Source organism: Fistularia commersonii, chromosome 33, assembly GCF_037954325.1.
Source record: "Fistularia commersonii isolate RoL2024-O1a breed Wild chromosome 33, RoL_Fcom_v1.0, whole genome shotgun sequence".
NCBI lineage: Eukaryota > Metazoa > Chordata > Actinopteri > Syngnathiformes > Fistulariidae > Fistularia > Fistularia commersonii.
In genome coordinates this window covers 10436008-10451935 of record NC_141316.1, presented here as the reverse complement: position 1 = coordinate 10451935, position 15928 = coordinate 10436008, and the positions used below count along the sequence as shown (strand labels likewise).

The 15928-nt window shown below is 51.1% G+C and overlaps 2 protein-coding genes, 1 long non-coding RNA gene and 1 pseudogene across 3 annotated transcripts; 2 read left to right on the top strand and 2 right to left on the bottom strand.

Moving 5' to 3' along the window:
* Positions 1–694: 694 nt before the first annotated feature.
* Positions 695–1906, bottom strand: LOC147215056 (uncharacterized). Its single transcript, XR_015104291.1, has 2 exons — positions 1576–1906; positions 695–1403 (listed from the first exon to the last, which is right to left on the bottom strand). It is a non-coding gene; the product is annotated as an uncharacterized LOC147215056 (long non-coding RNA).
* Positions 766–4099, top strand: taco1 (translational activator of mitochondrially encoded cytochrome c oxidase I). The gene is made up of 5 exons (XM_086140512.1): positions 766–1122; positions 1263–1369; positions 1594–1727; positions 2904–3066; positions 3209–4099. The coding sequence occupies exons 1-5, from the start codon at positions 891–893 to the stop codon at positions 3416–3418; spliced, it is 846 nt and encodes a 281-aa protein (XP_085996638.1). The 5' UTR covers positions 766–890; the 3' UTR covers positions 3419–4099.
* Positions 4100–5264: 1165 nt separating this feature from the next.
* Positions 5265–11800, top strand: kcnh6b (potassium voltage-gated channel, subfamily H (eag-related), member 6b). Its single transcript, XM_086140422.1, is given in 11 exon segments — positions 5265–5727; positions 6227–6652; positions 6752–7145; positions 7218–7417; positions 7499–7751; positions 7822–8015; positions 8418–8523; positions 8709–9013; positions 9016–9191; positions 9384–9588; positions 9662–11800. Coding segments are annotated over 11 exon segments (2700 nt in total). The 5' UTR covers positions 5265–5583; the 3' UTR covers positions 9959–11800.
* On the bottom strand, positions 11571–15390 carry LOC147215053 (DDB1- and CUL4-associated factor 7-like; annotated as a pseudogene).
* Positions 15391–15928: the final 538 nt, after the last annotated feature.

Below are 15928 nucleotides of genomic sequence, written 5' to 3'. Positions count from 1 at the left end.
GTTTTTTATGCTTTCTGAAAAACTATTTCAAGAAGGCAACACTACACACACACACACACACACACACACACACACTGTGCAATAACTCTTTGTATGTGCAATAGTTCCATCGTCTTCCATGCAATACATGCTTGCTGTACAACAAGCCCTACTTAAACACAAAATGACTACATGTAATCATATAGATATACTTGTAAATACACATGTACATACGTGACATTTTTGTTTTTATATAATTTTAACTTTATTTTTATGTGTTTCTTTTGATCTTTACTGTTCTTTTTATCATTTTTTTATGTTTATATAGAGTTCTATTTTGATTCTTCCCCACTTGGAGGAACCGCTTTCGACGGAAACCAATTTCTCCCCGGTGGATCAGTAAAGGATTCTGAAGCCATGATGTTGTGCACGAATGTTCACGGCCTCCAGGAGGAGGAGAAGCTCAGGTTCTCACATGAGTCGCTGTTCCTTCTTCCACCTGCATGTTTCCCTGTTTGGACCATCGGTGTGCAGAGTTTGAAACTTCCTGACGTCACACGTCGAGCAAGACGGTGCAGAACCACTGGTCTGCTGCGAACACACACGCGCACACACATACGAATCAAATGGAGAAAAATGAAAAATAAAAAAAATTGAGGGGAAATATGGACGTGCCTTTGTTTTTGTTTAAGCCAATGACCACATTGACCAAATCTGAATTATGGCGCTTTTATTTCGAAATACCTGGTTGTGACGTCAGCCTAACCCGGAAGTACGGCTGCCGGGAGGAGAACTGCGGCTGCGCGTCGTGCTGTCATGTCGCCCCGCAGACCTTGACGTTTGCCGGATCTCTTTGCGGGGTTTTCTCGGCGGTTTTCTCGGACGCGGGCCGGCCGCCGTGGGCGCCGGGCATGGCGGGGCTCCACGCGGCCCGGACCCTGCGGACGCTGGCGGCCGCCGGCCGACTCCCGGCGGCGGCGGGGGCGGCGTGGATCCGCCCGGCGAGGGCGCTGCGGCTCTGGCCCGCAGCGTGTGCGGGACACAACAAGTGGTCAAAGGTCAAACACATCAAGGGACCCAAAGATGAGGCCCGCGGAAGGATCTTCATGAAGTTCGGCATGATGATAAAGATAGCTGTGAAAGGTGAGAGGTCCTCCTGGCTGCAGGCTCACCTGCCCGCCGAACCCGGGGTCGATCCGATGGTCTGCTCGGACCTCATCCAGGAGCTCTGCAGACCCAGAGGCCGGGCGCGCATCTTAACACACACTACGCTTGTTTTGCAGAAGGAGGATCCAACCCGGACATGAACCTGAACCTAGCCCACATCCTGGAGCAGTGCAGGAGCAAGAACATGCCCAAGGCGTCCATAGAGGCGGCCATCAGAAGTGCGGTGGGTCCTGGATCCGTGGAACTCGGGGGAACCCCTAGCAAGAAACATAAAAGCTAAGAAAAGCGAAAAAGGATCAAATGCATTTGAAATGAAAAGCAAGAATTCACCACAAACAAATGGAGTTGTTTGAGAAATCCACAGCGGCCCGCCAACAAAACCGTGTGTGTGTGTGTGTGTGTGTGTGTTTGAGCTCTGAGAGCACTGACCGGATGGTCTCCTCACAGGAGAAGGCGAAGCCGGCGTCGCAGCACGTGTTCGAGGCTCGCGGTCCCGGCGGTTTCCTGCTGCTCATCGAAGTTCTGACCGACAACAACACCCGGAGCCAGCAGGACATCAGACGGGTGCTCAGCAGGAACGGGTCTGACCTCCACACCACACCATTTCAGTTGTTTGTCGCCTCGAGAACATCGGTTTTCCATCGGAGACATCCAGTCAGTTAGTGAGCTGGTCTTCTGATCCGCTTGAATCAGAGTATCGTTCCCAGGTGTGTTTATTAGAAGATCAGACGAGGGAAGCGCTGCTCGAACACGTGCTTCCCTTCAGATACACAGGGCTTCTGATGAACCTCCACAAATCTGCTCATGTAAAGTCAGCACGTCATGGCAACCTGAAGATCAGGGGTGTCAAACATACGGCCAGCGAGGGGATTCGACCAGGCCCGCGGGATAATTTGAAAGTGAAAAAATGCATAATAGACAAGGACTTATTTTTTTTAATTAAATACAATTCAAGAATTTTCTATTTTGGTCAGTGCAGACGACAATCCGCGTCACTGAGACGAACCAATCAGCAGACGTTATCAGTGCGCCACCTGCTGCTTGTTATGACGTTGTTACTGCCCTGTTCTCTTCCTCCAAGCTACTCCCTCACAAGCTAAATTGTCGTGATCAAAACAGAGAAAAGTAGTTAAAGAGTGTAGAATTTTCAAAGAAAAATGGACTACATCCTGTTTATTTACAGAGACGCACAGCAAACCTTTGTGCTTAGCGTGTTTGCAACAAGTTTCAGTTTTTAAAGAATATAATATTCGGCCCCACTATGAGACTCATCACAGCAAAAAATATGACAGCTTGTAAAGAAACTGAGAGGAGATAAGATCAACGAATTGCTGGCGGGTCTGAAGAAACAGAAGTCCACTTTCACCCAGAGCTGAGAAATCAGTGAAGCAGCGGTAAAAGCCAGCGAGCTAATTGCTAGCGAAAATGTGCAATTTAATGTTAGTCACCAGCTTCACTACTTAAGAGTATGATGGGATTCTATTTTCATGCAACTCCATACATTTTCAGTGTGTATTGTATTGTGTTATTTATTGTTGAGTATGCTCAACAATATTTTAACGGTCCGGCCCACTTGACATCTACCTCGGCCGTATGTGGCCGCCATGAGAAATGAGTTTGACACCCCTGCTGTAGATGTTTCGCCTGGAGGAACATGGAGCTCCAATGAAAAAGCATTGTTTTCTCCGTGTACCTGCGAGAGCGTTCGATGAGTTGCGGCTGAGCGCTGACGGGTGTGATGCCTCGCTCCTCCACAGGGCGGCGCTGTCGGACGGAGCCCGCCATAACTTCAACAGGAGGGGCGTGGTGGTCGTGCCCGGCCGGGACGTCACGGCGGAGCGAGCCCTGGAGCTGGCCATCGAGGCCGGGGCCGAGGACGTCCAGGAGACCAAGGACGAGGAGGGGGAACCTCTCCTGCAGGTCGGGCGGCGGAACGCTTTGCTGTATTTCATTTTATCGGTCGGTTAAATCGTATTAAGATCCAAATGTGCGTCGTGTCTTTGCATTTGGCATCAAACAAAGCAAACTGTTTGAGTTTCGAGCCCCGCTTCTCTGTCTTCAGTTTATTTGTGACGTGTCGGACCTGAGGAAGGTGCGAGCCTCCCTGGAGGAGCTGGGAATGCAGGTGGCGTCGGCGGGGCTGGAGTTCATTCCACGGGCGCTCTCGTCCCTGGACCGGGAGCAGCTGCAGGCGGCCTCCGCCTTGCTGGAGGCCCTGGACGACTGTCCGGACGTGGTTCGCGTCTGGGACAACATCCAGGCCTGCGGCTAGGACGCGGCCCAGGATTCCACACGAACTGCAGAGACTGGACTCGTCTGGAAGAGCATAAAACCTTAAAAACCCTCAGTGTGTGGAAATGTCTCAAGTTTGACACAACAGCAGGACGATGCAACTATTAGTGTTTCATTTTTGGATTAAAACCATCAAAACACCTCCTGTCACGTTCAAGTCGTGGGTCGAAGCGGCTCATGCTGGCACCGTATTTTCTGCACCGTAAGACGCACCGGATTATAAGGCACACCTTCAATGAATGGCCTATTTAACAAAAAAAAAAATCATACATAAGGCGCACTGCATTATAAGGCGCATAGAATAAAAGCTACAGTGGCGGCAGGGGTTGCGTTATGCATCCACTAAAGGGAATGTCAACAAAACAGTCAGATAACTCAGTCAAACTTCATTAATAGAATACAAACCAACGTTCTTTCCCAAAACATGTTAGTGCATCACAATACGGCACTGTATGTACCGGTAGCTCTTACTGGTATTTGCGCCGCCTTCGTTCTAACAATGTATTTCCAACTTAATTTGTCACAGTTCAAAGCTTTTCATAAAACAAAAGCACCAAGAAGGAGCGTCTCTAAATCCACTGATGTTCATGTTGCCAGCGAGCACTGCTGCCTTCAAGAGTGACTGCAGAGACGCTTCTTCTTGTTGCTCTCCGTTCAACAACCCACTGGTCCAGTTTGTCCTCCAACTGTAGCCATCTCACTTTGTTCCCTCGGAAACTGTTTAATCTTCTTTACTCGGCGCAGGTCATCTTGTCGCTTCCTCCACTTCCGTACCATTGATTCATTAATGTTAAATTCTCTGGCTGCTGCTCTATTCCCGTGTTCTACCGCGTGACTGATCGCCTTGAGTTTAAACTCTGCGTCGTAAGCGTGTCTCTTGAAAGGTGCCATTTTTGGGGTCTTTATACACACAAGTGGTGGGACTGGAATTCCCTTTACCGTTATTACCGTTGCTACATCTGAGACGTGCACACACACACACACACACAAATGGAAATGGAAATGAAAATGCACGCTTTGCGCAGTCATATATCCCAGCGTGCACCGCGCGCTACTTCTTCTACGGGCTGCTTTCTTAGTTGTGAGACGTCTTGCGGCTCAATATTGATCCATATATAAGGCGCACCGGGTTATAAGGCGCGCTGTCGTTTTTTGAGAAGATTGAAGGCTTTTAGGTGCCTTATAGTGCGGAAAGTAGGCTAAATGTCTGCCGGCACATAAACGTACATCTGAATAGGACATCGAAATAAAGGACAGCTGCTTGCACTCATGGCCAGAAACAAACATTCTCAGCAGTGTGAATAAAAGTCAGTGCATCATGGTGATCTTGTTTGAAGACAATACCAGAGTGGCTTTTGTCAGTTTCTACATGAGAGGCTTGACGCAGACGTGTGTGAGGTCATGTCTGAAGGTCAAACGTAGCCAAGGCCGTTGGCGGTCATTTCCCCAACATACTACTATAGCCTCAGCGCCGCCGTCGATACCTTCCCATATTTACTGTATGCATGCACCGTATTGAGCGCCTGCGATCCCTCCGACCAGCCTCCCGGGGTTTCACTTCTAACCCCGTGCCCGAGAGCTAACGGCCAAAGTGTGAGCGGGAAGTTCAGCTTATACGACTTCTCCACGTCCGGGACGACAGAGATGCATATACTGGGGTAGAAATGGTGATATGTTAATGGTGGAGTCCAGCGCGATGGCCCTGAGCCTGTTTTCTCTGCTTATCAATGCCCGCCATTGATTTCCCCGTCGCTTCCTCTCAGCTATAACATTGCATTGATCCGTTTCCAGCGTTGCCGCTGCTGCACAGCAACATGCGAGCGGCGGGGCCGGCCCCCGCCCTGAGCCACGGCCCCGCAGTCCACCATTGACCCCCGCGCCGCCGCACCGGAAAGCTGCGCGCTCATCTGTTTGGCCCCAACGCTAACGGTGACGGCGGAGGGTGAAACTTTTTGAGCGGTCGTGCACGGAGAGCGCTCCGGAATGGATTCGTAGCGTCGGAGGCCGAGAGGGATCTGATCGTCGGGTACGAGGAGCCGGAGGAAGCGGGGCGCTCCGACGTTAAACTCCACCTTCTAAGTAATTACGCAGCAAAGAGGTGTTGCTCCGGTGACTCCGGTTCTCCGTCCACTCAGATAGAGCTCCATGTCTGACTCAGACCTGGTAAAGTCTGGGGGACAAGCCGGCAGAGGCCCCGAGTGCCGGTCACCTCCTCCTCCCAGGATGGAGCTGGTCAGCCCCTCCAAGGTGAAGGACCGCTCGCAGAACGTCACGGAGAAGGTCACTCAGGTACGGGGGCCGTGGACCTGCGGCCTGCGGCTCGGGTCGGGTGGAATAGAGCGGGTCTGGTGTCGGAGCGCGGAGCCGAGTCCTCGAAGTGCTAGTTTCTGCGGCGTGTTTGCGGCGTTTATCTTGAATAAATAACCTGCGGCGGATAGCTGTAGAAGAAAGGGGTTTCTTACGCTGCGCTCAGCTTGGACCGGCTCGGTCCAGCAGCAGCCCGGAGGCTCCTCGCTCTGCATCGCTGCCGACTGATGGCTCCATTAGAGAGAAAAGCACGTTCTAATATATGACGCGTTGGCAGTTTCGTGTTTGTTTCCAGTTCCGATGACTTACGGCACTTCCGGTTAGTCCGAAATGAACCGGGTCTGGGTGAATAGTTTCCCCGCATGAAAGTCAAACTCGTCACTTGCACGAACGCGGGTTGACTCCGGGAGCGTGCCTCAGAAAGCACAGGAAGTTGGATTTGTGCTATTTTCTAAATGCCGACTGTCGGGCGGTGACCCAGGTACTCTCCCTGGAGTCCGACGTGCTGCCCGAGTACAAGCTCCAGGTGCCGGAGACCACGTGGTGGATCCTGCTTCACTACAGCCCCTTCAAGGCCTTCTGGGACTGGATCATTCTCCTGCTGGTCCTCTACACGGCGGTCTTCACCCCCTACTCCGCCGCCTTCCTGCTGGACGAGCACGCCGACCTCCGCCAGAGGGGCTGCGGCTACACGTGCAACCCCCTGAACGTGGCGGACCTCATGGTGGACGTGCTGTTTATCGTGGACATCGTCATCAACCTCCGCACCACCTACGTGGACCACAACGACGAGGTGGTCACGCAGCCGGGCCGCATCGCCAAGCACTACCTCCAAGGCTGGTTCCCCATCGACCTGTTCGCCGCCATTCCCTTCGACCTTCTCATTTTCAGGTCCGGCTCCGACGAGGTAAGAACTCCCGGCCGCCGACAAACGACACCCGATTCTCCTTCGACTTTCCATCCCTTCCTCCGTCTGAAGCTTCTGAAATTCTTCCGGTCCACGAAGATGGCCACTTTGACCAGCTTGCTGAAGACGGCCCGGCTCCTGCGGCTGGTCCGAGTGGCCAGGAAGCTGGATCGCTATTCGGAGTACGGCGCCGCCGTCCTCTTCCTGCTGATGTGCACGTTCGTGCTCATCGCCCACTGGCTGGCCTGCATCTGGTACGCCATCGGCTTCGTGGAGCGTCCGTACACGGAGACCGGCTGGCTGGACAACCTGGCCGAGCAGCTGGGGAAGGTGTACAACGACAGCGACTCCACCTCGGGGCCCTCGGTCAAGGACAAATACGTGACGGCGCTGTACTTCACCTTGAGCAGCCTGACCAGCGTGGGCTTCGGAAACGTCTCTCCGAACACCAATTCGGAGAAGATCTTCTCCATCTGCGTCATGGTCATCGGCTGTGAGTTGAAAGCACGCCGATCTTCACGCGGGGTTTCTCGGGGTTTTCTAAGCCGGGTGTTTTGTCCCTCAGCCCTGATGTACGCCAGCATATTCGGGAACGTGTCGGCCATCATCCAGCGGCTCTACTCCGGCACCACGCGCTACCACACCCAGATGCTCCGGGTCAAGGAGTTCATCAGGTTCCATCAGATACCCGGCGGCCTGCGGCAGCGGCTGGAGGAGTACTTCCAGCACGCCTGGTCCTACACCAACGGCATCGACATGAACGCTGTAGGTGACGCGTCATATCCCGCGCTTCTCAGTTCCTCTCAGGGGTCTTCAAGGTTCTGCCGGTGCTCCTCCCTTGCCCAGGTGTTGAAGGGGTTCCCGGAGTCTTTGCAGGCGGACATCTGCCTGCACCTGAACCGCTCCCTGCTGCAGAACTGCAGGGCCTTCCGGGGCGGCAGCCAGGCCTGTCTGCGGGCCTTGGCCATGCGCTTCAAGACGGTCCACGCCCCTCCGGGAGATACGCTGATCCACTACGGGGACGTCCTGGACTCGCTCTTCTTCATCTCACACGGGTCCATCCAGGTCATCCGCGAGGACGTGGTGGCCGCCATACTAGGTGAAGCTTCGGTGCGGCGTCGCTTAAAACGCTCCTTAATTATCAGTTAAAAATGATAATTCTATCGCAGAAACGAACGACATCTTCGGCGAACCGATCCACCTGTACGACGAGCCGGGAAAGTCCAACGCCGACGTGTACACCATCACCTACTGCGACCTGCACCGCATCCTGAGGGACGACCTGCTGGAGGTCCTGGACAACTACCCGGGCTTCGCAGACAACTTCTGGAGGAACCTGGAGCTCACGTTTGACCTCAGAGATGTATGCTCGCAGCTGGTTAGGAGGTGTATTTTGCAGCTCTGGCAGAAACAGAAATGCAGAAATGTTATTTCAGCGGCTATTTAGCCACAGAGCCACCATATCTGGCAAACAATGAAGATGCTTTGAGGAAGTCAAACACCAATATTGACCTTGTGGCACTGGATGTAAATTCACTAGCTGGTAAAATGCATTTACCTCAAAGCAGCAAACGTCCGTAAAGACATACCGTCGGCACGTGGCGAAGATCTTTTCATCTGCGACCCAGCGACGGTCCGATGTTGACGTTTCAAAGAGAGTCTCACCAAATGCAGTGGGCTTCATCCCAAACATTGTCTGGTTGTGTCTCCAGAGTTCCCCGCTGGTTGTATGTACGGACTGTACTAACTTGTGTCTGCTCGCCAGGCTGATCAGGCGCCGGCCATCGTCACCGACGACTCGGGCGACGACTGCGGGTACCATCACAAGCCGCGACAGAGAATCCACTCCCTGGACCTCAGAATCAGGCCAGGTCAGATATCTCACTGTCTGTTCCTGTGTGAGGCGCAAAGCGAAGCCGCACCCCCAGCGAGAGACCGTCGGGACCCGGCGGTGACGAACCTGGCGAAAGTGCGGTTACGTTATCGAGCCGCACGCTGCGCAGGGAGCTACGGGCTGTTAGAAGAAATCAATGATTGAATGCGTCCGTGTGAACAGATGGGACGGATCGCGAAGACCCGTACCCCCCTCGGCCCTTCGGCTCCCCTCCCCGGGCCCGCTGGGACGAACGCTGCGGCTGTGAATCTCCGTGCTCCCTGTCCAGCGAGGACCTGGCTAAACCTCCTTCTCCCGGTGCCAAAGTGGAGCTGTACCCCACGGGAGGCGCCCGGGGGGAGTTCCCCCCCTCTGCGGTGCAGCTGTTACCCCCGGGGAGGGAGGCGGCGTCGGACCGCGACCGCCGGGGTAAATGCACCGGTCTTTTCCCCGGCGGTGTGATCCGATGCGCCGAAGGGGTCACTCGGTCTCACCTTTGCTTCTGCCAGGATTGTATCACTTCCTGCCGGACCGTCAGTCGCCGTTTTCCGGCCGCGCGTGGCGTTCGTCCTCGGTGCGCAACTCTTGCCAGCCGCCCCCGTTCCCGGAGGAGAGGCCCAGAGAGCTCGAGTCCCGCCTCGAAGTTCTACACTCGCAGCTGAACAGGTGAAGACAAACGACACAAATAAATGAAAGAGAGGGGATGAGCGTGTCCACTGGATGGTGGAATAGATGAACTGCCGCTGGTTTTTACCTCTCCGTTCTCATGTTATGTTGGAGTCGTTCATAAAATTCATTCTAAAAGAATCATTTGTAGCCTCACCCCTGCAAGCGGACTCTTGTCCTTTCCCTCTGCAGACTGGAGACACGGATGACGACGGACATCAGCGTCATCCTGCAGCTGCTGCAGAGGCAGATGGCTCCCGTCCCTCCCGCCTACAGCACGGTATCTTCAGGGTCCCTTCCTGCAGACTCCTCCGGTCTGTATGGAGCCGGAGCCGCGGTGCTGCACAACATGTACCCCATCACGCCCATACAGATCGACGGCCGAGCCCCTACGGAGGTGAATTATGACGATTTAGATTGTTAAAAGAAAGCCATCGCGGACGCAATAAGCTGTTCATTTTCCTCTGCAGAGCTCAACCCAGACAGACCTCAGGTTCTCCAAGAAGTCCCAGGACTCCCTGTCCAGCGGTGTCCACGTGACTGTCGCGTCAGACGACACCATGTTCATGACGGTCACCCCGGAAACAGAAACCCACACCGGGTTGACTCGGCGGCTGTCTCAGCCACCGGGCGCGCCTTCCCTGGCGGGGAACCCCGAGCGGAGGGGAACCCTACGCTGCCCTTCGCTGCCGGGGGACCTGGACATCTCCTCTGGAGCGGCGGAGATCCAGAAACATCTGTCGGACCCTGTGCTTCCTGTCACCTGACACCCGCCGGAGACCGGTCACAACCAACCAACTCTGCTGCTTTCTGACTTGTCAGAGGAGGAGCGACTTCTATGACATATTCTGGAGAAGAAGCTACCTTCAGATGGCGGCTGCCACACGAGATTCAAAGGACCTCTGGGGAGTTTACACGCTCACACCTCACGGAAAAGGTCTTGCACCTCGGTTCCTTCATACAACATGCCGATAAACTGAGAAACACAACACGTGCTTTTGTTTTGCTTCAACTAAAATTCATATTTTTCATAAACCGACAACACTTGTGGTGTCTGGACCCGGGACAAAAGCCAATGTTTGCCCCGTGTCTTCTCAGAAGACCCTGAGATAGAACTGAATTCCCAAGCTCAGGTGTTCAATAAAAAGCAGCCCTTGTGTTGTTTAGAGTTTTGCCAGGTTACTACATTCCCAAATTTAGCAATTTTTATTGGCCAAGTCTGAACTAACATCTGTGCTCTCTAATATAAGCCAGTAGTTTGGTTGTGTACACCAGGCTGGGATGTATGTGCTTTACGGAGGCCCTAGAACGTGTGATCGAAGTCATCAGGAAGAGATGTCCACCCAGTTAGCACTCCAACAGGATGTACGTTTGTGATAGTTTCACTCATGGGTTGGAGACTTCATCATCTCTAAACCACCGCAAAGACTTGAGGTCAGGAATATCCGTGTTACTTGGATAAAACCGTCGCTGACCCGGTTACACTTTGGTAAAATACATGACAGAGAAAGCGGTTTACTAGACTTTTGAAGCGGACTTGACCTTGTTCCTGATCCGGTTAGCTGGACCTCCTGAATTTCTAGGTTCTTTCTCTCTCGGTAACCAAAGGTCTACTCTGGACCCCCGGTCTCTGTTTGTCAGATCTGGAACGACGGACGGGAAACAGGCGTTTCAGTGTCGTAATCACAGACTGTAAACATTAACTCTTAAGTTTAGCATTCCTGAAACTAAACCGTAAGTTTGATCAGGAGTTAATACCGTCACTTTCTGCGACGTGACGGACGGTTTATTTGCGTGAGAAGAGAACTGTGTTGCTGTTGCTTAAATTACACTTGTAGAAGTGACTGACGACAGTGCGTGTCCGTGCACAGAACCAATGACGGGAGGATTTTCATATCACACGACTTTCGGTCCGATCAAATATTAGTAAACGTACACATTGGCTCCAATCCGTCGGCACTGGCACGTGTCGGAAAGTTGCGGTTCATAAAGAAACGTATGTGTGACGGTGAGTAAAGGGGTCACGCCGCAGAAACGGAGTAACATTTGAAAACCCGGCCTGGAACAGAGCTGAAGCCCTGCGGGCTGTTTGACCTTATTTGGTGAAAAAATGCAGGTCTGTTAGAAGTTACTGTGCGCCACTCTTTTGTTCTGGTGCTCCGTGGACGTCTTTTCTCACGACAAAGAAGGAACGGTCCAAAACTCCTCAGAGAAAACACTTATATTTACTAAACTGTCTGTATCCACTCTGTCTTTGAAAAATTGGGAGGAAAAAAAGAAAATCCCCCAACAAAAACACGTCGGCTCGTTAATTCCAAATGCGTCCGAGTCGATTTGGGCCTCGTTTCCTTCATTTCCAGGAAGGACGGCGACAGCAGCTCACACCCGCAGGATTTCTAAGCAGTTGTTGTAGCAGATAGCGATCCAGTCGGGCTGAGCGGAGGCCCACTGGACGTTATTGATTTCTCCCTCGGCTGTATAGGCCAGTATAGGGTCCTCCATGGCCCGCGGCATCTGCTGGATGTCCCAGATTAGAGCCTGATGGTCGTCGGCTGAACACAAAAAGGACACGTTTTTTGTGAATACATTTGTCTCGTTTAAAAAAAAAAAAAAAAGTCTTTAGGACACCATGTTGCAGATTACAGTAACTCCCTGTCTTCCTCCCTCCATGTGCAGACGTTCCTCTAGACCGGTGGTTCAAATGAACCCCAGGGGTTCGGCGGAGGTCGAGACACACAACCGCCTCATGGAATTGTCCATCGCTGGCTGCGGGTGATCACGCTACATCGCTCGGCCGATCTGTGCCGCAGGGATTTCAGTGCACTCGGTCGTCAACTTGCGACTGTTGCGATGGGACGTCGTGTGATTTCTTTCTTCACACTAATTATGTCGAGCAAAAAAGGAATGTGGTCAGATGAATATGTACAATCTGGATTCACATGTATGACGGAGCGTGATGAGAGTCAGCATCCTAACGGCATGATTTGCAATGCTTAGTTGAGCGATTCTAGTCCCGCACGGGCAAAACTATATGTTCCTTTTCGAGGATGCTGGACATAAAAACGAAGAAATGGAAAATGCCAAGGTGAAACTGCACATTTCTGAACTGATCTCACAAAGAAAACAGCTGAAGCCACACTTATTTGCAGTAAGTATTCAATATTATGTTTTTGTGAGAAAATCATGCTTTGCTGGTTTTGTTCTTTGAACACAGTGATGTTGATGCACAGTTCATTTTGTGCACCACTAAAACATATACCTATGTCTTACATTTGGAAAAAAAAAGTCATACATTCATTTTTCCAATAAAGATTGGTTTGGTGAATGGCAGTATGAAACTGGTGGGGTTCAGTAGCAGGTTAAGAACCACTGCTCTAAACCAACCCCAGCATCCTTCTACCTGCCTCTTCTGTCCATGTCCAAACCATCTCAGTCTGACACAATCACCAGAACATCTAACGTGCTGTCCGTCTGGTGGAGGCCCGATCCTCTCCATCCTCCTCACTCCCACAGAGGGACCTCCACATCTTCATCTCCTCAGTGTCTCCAGAGCAGACAACATGGATGCTCTCCCGTCCATCTTCTCCACCTTTCTCGTGACTCTGGCCGATACTCTTTTATTACACTTTCCACATTTCTGCATACAATCTTATTCAGTATGATATAGAAAACATGCTGGAAATATACAGGGTAATAATCAGTTTTACTGGGGGAAAAAAAACACGTGTGAATGCAGAGTAGTCCCAATAGGACTGACAAAATTGAGGCTATTGTGAAAACAAGTTTGGAAAAAAAAAAGACATGGCTGTTTTTAAATGAAATAGTTAATAATGTAAGTACTTTCAGGGAAATACACCAAAGACCCAAATGGAAAGAGTGTCTTTGCAGAGATAATTGCGTAAAATGGCTCCCTCTTGAGTTCATGCTTAATCATTGCAATTGTGCTCAACTAGGTACTGAGTTCATTTTCCTATTGTTAGAGAAACTCATCCATCAGGGCCAAACATCCAACCCTCTTGAACATAGATAACCCGTCCTGCGTGAGTCCGTGCTTACCTGCTGTGCAGATGTGACAGGAAGAGTGCGGTGCCCAGGCGATTCCATCCACGCAGGCCCGGTGGTTGTTCAGTCTGGCCACCGGGGTGCAGGGCACACGGACGTCTTAGATAACCACCTGACGGGGCAAAACAAAACATGTCGACAGCCAGCGGGTAAAAAGCAATGAAGTATCGAACATATCCCTGCCACCGCCCGCTCGGCTGAAAGAGATGTCGTACACCTACCGCGAGGACAGAGCTCCGGTCAGCCGGGACCAAATATGAGGGGGAACGGAGACCGGCGTTGCGGGACATATCTACCGCAATTAGCTTACATGCCTCGAGTGTTGGATACAACCCTGGCGATTGAGAATTGAAATACGAAGATATACAAATGAACCTCTTCATCGTGAGCGATGAGCTGTGTCTTGACATGACCTGACACCAGGTTGACTCGCCTCACCGCCTGGCCAGTCTCCAGTCCCCAGATGGTGCAGCTGGTGTCAATACTGGAGGCTCCTGCGTGCAGTAGAAAATCTGGATTGGTACCCTTTAGAACTATTCCGCCTGAACTAAGAGACACGGTTAAAAGACCCGCATCACATTTGTACCCAGCAGGTTCGGATCCACCTCGTTCCAGTCGAAGGAGGTGAGCGGCGCACAGAAGTCAGAGTTTTTGCTATTGTTGAGCAGACACTCCAAACGGGTATCTGTATCACTCACCTGTTGACGAAAACATGAATTTGTCGAATATTTTTTCATATTTACATTAGAAATAAGACAGAAACCACATGCATTTTGCACTGTAAATGGAATGGATAAAGAAAAAACAGAGAGAAGGAAAAAAAAAAAAAACAATCGGGAGTATTCCTGTAACATAAGAAATTTAGAAAAAAAAATGCACGGCTTCTGAGTTCAGTAAGTTCGGAAGTTGTTAGGTTAATAGTGGTTCTCGTACCCTCCAGATCCGAAGGTCGTCTCCGCTGGTGGCCAGCAGGTCAGGGTACGCTCCTTTGGTGTCGGGGATCCACGTGATCTTGGTGGTGGGGTAGGGATGGTCAAAGGTGTTTCAACACACTAACTCGGAGCTCTCCTCCTCCAGCCCCGCGATCTGAACCTGCAAACACACAACAACTCACCTTGGGTGAGTCAGTGTCACGTTACTAATCTGAGAGGAGACGGTCGGCCAGCTGCTCATCGGTCACTCCCAGGGCCGGGACCACGTGCATCCACATACATGGCTTCTAACGGCTTGAAAATATTTATACAAAATTACAAGTAACAATTCCGAGTCCCGGCCCGTTTTGTTTGAATAGCAAACATTGTGTGGTGCGACATCCGACCGCTCATCATTTATTGAACAATGTCACATACAATGTTTTACAACAGCTCAGGCTTCAATCTGATACAAAGTGGTGATATGTTGTCCTACGTAGGATGCTTTCTGACAAATTTTAGATGAAGCAATGCTGCAATGTGAAACTATACATTTGGACCAACTCAAACAGCCAAAGGGGAGAGGGAATGAGAAACAGGTGGAAAGTGTTTGCAAATATTGGTAGTGTGTTGATGTCTAAGAGCTGCAGAATTCTAAGAACCCTAAACATGCTCTAATTTTCTATTTATTTACAGAATGCTTCTTTGCATGGCGACTGTTATTCAACAAAACTATTGTATTATTTGTTAAACGCTAACTCTTTGCTAAGTTTCTTTATTATTTATCATCTATGGGAAACACCCACCGCCGGCTAGCAACCTTGAAAATGCGGGAATTAGCTAAAGCGGCATCTTCGTATGACCTGGAAATGAGCATAAAATGTATCGATCTTTGATAAAATAACGACATAAAAAGACACTCTGTTAAAACTAAATATTTATTCTTGTGATTTTCTGGAATTTAACAATCGTTTCTCCACAATCGCTGTGCTCCGGGGGACGCCCGGGCAGCTAGCGGGGTTTGGCTCCGGCTAGCTTGCCGCCGGCTCCGGCTAGCTGTGGACTCCGGTCGCGGTCTTGGAGCTCACCTCGTTGCTGTATTCCTCCACGAAGCTGCCGAGAGCCAGGCGGAAGCGCTTGTCTGGTCGGACGGTCCAGTTCAAGGCGTAAACCGTCCACGGCACCTCGTATTTGTAGATTTCTTTGAGTTTATCGTGTAACGACATGTTTAAACTTGAACGCACCGCCAAGGGAGGGAGACGACACTTGAACGCGTCACGGCAGCCGCCCACTTTCTAACCGCCTCCGCCAGCGCTCTCGATCCTCCAGGAGCAGCGGGGAGAAGCTCCGGGGACTGTTTATTTCTGATAAATTCAGATAAATAGGAGACAACAAGGGGAATCCCCGGCGGACAGAGGTTCATAATTTCCATAACAAGGCAGGCACGGCGGCGACCAGAGGACGGAGGTAGTAGTGGTGTAGTTCGCGAATTTAAAGGCTCTATGAGCCGGCTCCCCACCAATCAGGAGCCGGTTCCCCTCGAGACGCCTTTTTCTCTTGAAGGTGATTGGTCAATATGAGTGGCGTCATCTCTGTGTCTGCGCTGCTTAGTGCGTCAGTATAAATGCTAATCTTCAGTAGACACTGATAATCTTTTTATTTTTGTTTTGCACATTTTAATTTATATATTTTTTGCGGGTTTTACAGGGCTTCTGTGTTGTTTCAGTCTAAATTGGTTAAAAGTTGAATTGTAATTGTCAAAAG

Excerpts from the sequence above, each read along its gene's own strand:
- taco1 (XM_086140512.1), top strand. The coding sequence starts at position 891 with ATGGCGGGGCTCCACGCGGCCCGGACCCTGCGGACGCTGGCGGCCGCC. Across the intron at positions 1,728-2,903 it reads CGGGTGCTCAGCAGGAACGG|GGCGGCGCTGTCGGACGGAG; the intron begins GTCTGACCTCCA and ends GCTCCTCCACAG. Across the intron at positions 3,067-3,208 it reads AGGGGGAACCTCTCCTGCAG|TTTATTTGTGACGTGTCGGA; the intron begins GTCGGGCGGCGG and ends CTCTGTCTTCAG.